At 54.9% G+C, this 5017-nt stretch overlaps 1 protein-coding gene across 1 annotated transcript in view; it reads left to right on the forward strand.

Annotated features, from left to right (window-relative positions):
• Positions 1–3209: 3209 nt before the first annotated feature.
• The window catches only part of MLYCD (malonyl-CoA decarboxylase), a 14109-nt gene continuing 12301 nt past the window's right edge, over positions 3210–5017 (forward strand). The window contains exon 1 of the mRNA XM_004704526.2: positions 3210–3737. Coding sequence (XP_004704583.1) covers positions 3210–3737 — 528 coding nt within the window. The remainder of the gene's footprint in view (positions 3738–5017) is intronic.

Consider the following 5017-nt stretch of genomic DNA (forward strand, 5'->3'; position numbering starts at 1 on the left):
AGAGGCTTGCCCGTGTCACTTTAAAGGGCCAGCAGTCTTCTCTCCTGGTGGCTACGGAATTAAACCACAGGAGAGCACATCTCCTTTAAGCAGTCCACTTCGCAGAGCCAATATTTAGTGAACGTTCAATCTTTGTGAATACTCCTCCTGTCCGGTGATGTGGAACCAGGGTTATTTACTAAGGATTGGAAGGAGTGAGTCAAAGAAGTATGGTCTTGGGTTGTCAAGAAGCCTCAGGTCCCCAGGGACACAGGGCAGGTGTGTGGGGGTGAGCCCATGTTCCCATTGAACTTGCTCCTGAGCAGAAGACAGGTTGGCCTGAGCAGCCCCTCAGATGATGTTCTGTTTAATTAGCAGGAAGTAAACAGTGAGTACAACTCAACACGCTGGCCTGGGAACAAATACCAGAAGGGTAGAATCATGCGCAATGTATTTTCCAAGATTGTTTAATGCTATTTTTTAAGATATCCCTTAAAATTTTCAGAAGGAATGTCCAGCTTGCATCTCTTTTCAGAACACTGTGTTCCCACCCCAGAGGGTGGACCCCCGACCCCCGGGCTCCCAAGACCCAACCTACTCTGTGGGACGGCGGTGTCCAAGTCTAGACTCCTGATCCAAGCTGGAGCAACCACACTCTCCCTACTGGATCCTTGAAATCGAGGCTCTTCTTGCTAGGTGTCACATAGCAACCACTTGTACCTCCGAATGAAAGACTGCCCAGGCAACAGCCTCACTGCAGGTGCTGTGTGTAAACCCATTGCTCCAGCCACTGTGCCAATCCATTGTGTCGAGGGGGTACTTTTCTGATGGTCCTCCACTTTCCCATCATGTTGTCCTCCTCAGGGACTGGTCTCTCCAGATCACATGTCCCCGCCGTCAGTTACATAATCTGTTGTCAACTTGAGGATATTAAGAGTGAATGGGTGTAGTTTAGTGTGTCAATCAGATCGCAGCTTCATGACCTCATTTGGAGGCATGACAGATGAAAAGCTCATGGGAGACCGACCCACTCACTCTGCTTTGTCTCCCTGCTGACAAAGCTATGCTGATGGAACCAGAGCCCTGGATCTGGAAGAGCCACGTGGAGACCCACGCCAATGCTGAGATGCTTCCACTGCCACTGGATCCACAAGACTTCCCACCCACTAGCCTGTGTTCTTCCTGCTTTTGGCATCATTGCTTGTGTTGTGTGAGTCTGAAGAGGAACTTATAAACTGGTATCGGGCATATCAGCTAATATCAGACTTATGGACTTGATCTGGACTGGGCTGAGATGTTTTCTTAATATACAATTTCTCCTTGATATAAAGCTCTTTCTTCCTGGATTTGTTTCTCCAGTCAACCCGGACTAACACAAGTACTCTGGCTGTTCTTCTTCTAAAGATCAGAGAAGAAACAATGCATTTGAATCCTGCGGCTGGCAGAGAGTATCCAAAGCACTGTGGACTGCCAAAAGAGCACATGCATCTGTCTTGGCAGCTTTAGGGTGCCATACTTTTGGCATTGGGCTGCTAACCACAAGGTCAGGGACTCAAACCCACCAGCCTCTCTGAGGGAGGAAAATGTCTATTCCAGTAAAAGCCTACAGTCTCAGAAACTCTGTGGGGCAGCTGTATTCTGTCCTATAGGTTCACTGTGAGCTGGAATCGACTGTAGCAGTGGGTTGAGCTTGGTTTGTTGTTGCTTTGATGGTAACTCGGGGAGCCTTGGTGGAGCCTGAAGGCCCACAGTGAAATCTCACCAGCGTGTCATGGGAGAAATATGTGGCAGTGTGCACCTGAAGATTCTGAACCAAACCTAGCCATGGCCATGGAGCCCATTCTGACTCCCTGTGACTCTATGGGACAGGGCAGAACTGCCCTTCTGGGTTTCTGAGGCTGTAACTTTACGAGGAGGCCTGTTGGCGTAATGGTTACATGCTGGGCTAACTACAAGGTCATCGGTCTGAAACCACCTGTCGCTCCCAGGGAGAAAGATGAGGCGTTCTACTCTCCTGAAGAGTTACAGTCTCAGAAACCCACAGGGGCAGTTTTACGCTGTCCTACAGGGTCATCGTGAGTCGGCATGGACTCAGCAGTAGTAAGCATGGGTGGATTCTTTCCAGGAAGCAGACAGTCTCATCTCATCTCGTCTTTATCTCGAGGAGCACCTGGTTGATTGGCATAACAATTGTGAGGGTGCTGCAGGGCCAGGCAGTGTTTCAGTCCGTGGACATTGGGTCCCTGTGAGTCACAGCCAACTCCCCAGCACCTAACTCCATGGTAAATCTAGGCCCTGATAGCAAATGGTTTAAACATTGAGCTGCTGACCACGTGGTCAGTGGTTCGAATCTAGCAACCACTTGGAGGGAAGCTGCATGGGGCAGTTGTTGTGCTTGTGTGGTCAGCAGCCCAACACATAATGCACTCTGACCACTTGGGACCCAGCAAGGGCTGCTGTGCTCTATCCTAGTGTGAGCTGGGTTGGCTTTTGTGGCAACAGGTGTGGGTGTTTTACTTTGCTTTGACTAACTATGCAGAACTTGTGGTTGGACTGCTGACAGCGAGGCCAGTAGTTTAAAGCCACCAGTTGCCCCACAGGGAGGGGTGTGTGAATAAAGCTTTCTACTTCCATAAAGAGTCAGTGTCAGAAACCCACAGGGGCAGTTCTACCCTGTCCTAGAGGGTCACTGTGGTTCGGAATTGCCTCGATGGTAGTGAGTTTGGTTTTTGGTTTTTCATAAGGCCTGAGAATGTCAACACTGCTTTGTCTTGACTGGACTGACCACGGCCTCTTGCTAAGTACACATATCCCCGGCACCTATGCCTGGGAACCTGCTGGTACACCTTCCCCAGGTAGCTCCCATGCTCAGTCTGAGCAGGGAGGAGGTCAGTGTGGCCAAGGGCAGGGTGTTACAGGGAGAGGGCTATGGAGGCGGCTGGCAGGCCAGGTGTCAGGCTGCGTGACGAGGAGGCGGGGCCAGGCGGCAGGCAGCTGACCGTGTGCTCTTATCCCTACCTCCCCTAGCCGCACTACGACCTTTGCCACGCTTGGCCCGGCGTCCCGCGCTGGAGCTCGGCCCGCCCCTCCGCGTCGCTCCGGCCTGTGATTGGCCGACTCATGGCCCGGCCCCTTTCTCTGGCCAATGGAGCGGGCGAGCGCGAGGACCGGAAGCCGGAAGCGGGCGGCAGCTCGGGCGACGCGCCCGCGGCCAGCTGTTGCCCGGCGCCATGCGGGGCCTCGGGCCAGTGGCGCGCTCTCTGCTGTTGCTGCGGCTCTGCCCGCGGCCGCCTGGAGCCCGCCTGTCCTACGGTCAGGCAACGACGGCCGGCGCCCTGGAGCGCGCCATGGACGAGCTGCTGCGGCGCGCCGTGCCCGCCACGCCGGCGTACGAGCTGCGCGAGAAGACGCCGGCGCCCGCCGAGGGCCAGTGCGCCGACTTCGTGAGCTTCTACGGCGGCCTGGGCGACGTGGCCGAGCGCGCCGAGCTGCTGGGTCGCCTGGCGAAGGGCTTCGGCGTGGACCACGGCCAGGTGGCCGAGCAGAGCGCCGGCGTGCTGCAGCTGCGCCAGCACCCGCGGGAGCCGGCCGTGCTGCTGCTGGCCGAGGACCGGCTGCGCTACGCGCTGGTGCCGCGGTACCGCGGCCTCTTCCGCAACATCAGCAAGCTGGACGGCGGCGTGCGCTTCCTGGTGTGCCTGCGCGCCGACCTGCTGCAGGCGCAGACGCTCAAGCTGCTGGAGGGGCCGCACCTGCGGGTAAGGGGTCCGGGACTGCCTCCCCGTCCGCCAGCCCGCCCGGGCTCCGAGTGCACACCCCCGCCTGCCTTCCTGTAGGACCTCGTAGCCCAAAAGATCCACCGCAGTCCACTTGGCCCTGATCACAGCCACCACCCGGTAGGGCAGATCAGCACTGCCCCATAGGAACTGCTGACCTTGTTGGCAGCCCAGCGCCCAGTCCACAGTGCTACCAGGCCCTTGTATATCCCCTCCAGAGAAAAACACTGCCATGACATCAGTTCCCACTCACAGCCACCCTGTAGGGCAGAGCAGGACTGCCCTAACCTTAGGATTTCCAGAAAACTGCCCTGTAAGGTTTCCTTGACCGTAAATCTGTACACCTTTCTCCTTTGGAGTGGCTGGTGGGTTCAAACTGCTCACTTTTCCGTTAGGAGCCCAACGTCTAACAGCCCCACCAGGATCATGTCTATATCCTTCTCCCCTCCCCCACTGCCATGAGGTTGATTTAACTCACAGGTACCCTATTGGACTGTGATCCCTTTCAGAGCAGTTGGTAGCCATAGCTGGGCACCATCTAGTTCTTCTGGTCTCAAGGTCATAGAGACTGGTGTTTACATGGTCCTTGAGTCCATCAGACTTCTTGGTTACATGTGCCTTTCCAGCGAGACCCACAGTTGCCTCTGGTGTCTTCTCGGGAGCTTTTAAGACCCCAGTTGCTACTCACGAAGTAGGATGTAGAACACCGGTCTTTGTGACTATGCTAGGCCAGGTGACTGCTGTCCCATGAGACTGTGGTCCTGAACCCCCGCCCAGCTGCTCATTCCCTCCAGGTGCTTGGTTCTTTGCCTCTTGGTGACATAGTGGTTACATGTTGAGCTGCTAGCCTCAAGGTCAGCAAGTTGGAAACCACCAGCCACTCCAAGTGAGAAAGATGGGGCTTTCTACTCTCATAAAGAGCCACAGTCTCAGAAACCTACAGGGGCAGTTCTACGCTGTCCTATAGAGTTGCTGTGAGTCGGGATCGGTTTGCTGGCAGTGAGTCTGGTTTGGGGTTTTGGTATGCTGTACCACATTTATGCATGTCATTTGCAGCAAAGGTCAGGTGGTCACACACATGGTCAGATGCTCTGTCACACCTAGTTAGATTCAGGGGAATAACCCCACGCCCCCACCAAGCAACTTCTTGTAGATCGCCCTTACTGCAGGACTATGTGTATAACACTGTCTGCGTAGGTCACCATTATTGCAGGAGAGTGTGTATAACACTATCTGCATAGATCATAGATTACCGTTACTTC

Source organism: Echinops telfairi, unplaced genomic scaffold (assembly GCF_000313985.2).
Source record: "Echinops telfairi isolate 266 unplaced genomic scaffold, ASM31398v2 ScPeMD7_2291;HRSCAF=2852, whole genome shotgun sequence".
NCBI classification, from domain to species: Eukaryota; Metazoa; Chordata; class Mammalia; order Afrosoricida; family Tenrecidae; genus Echinops; species Echinops telfairi.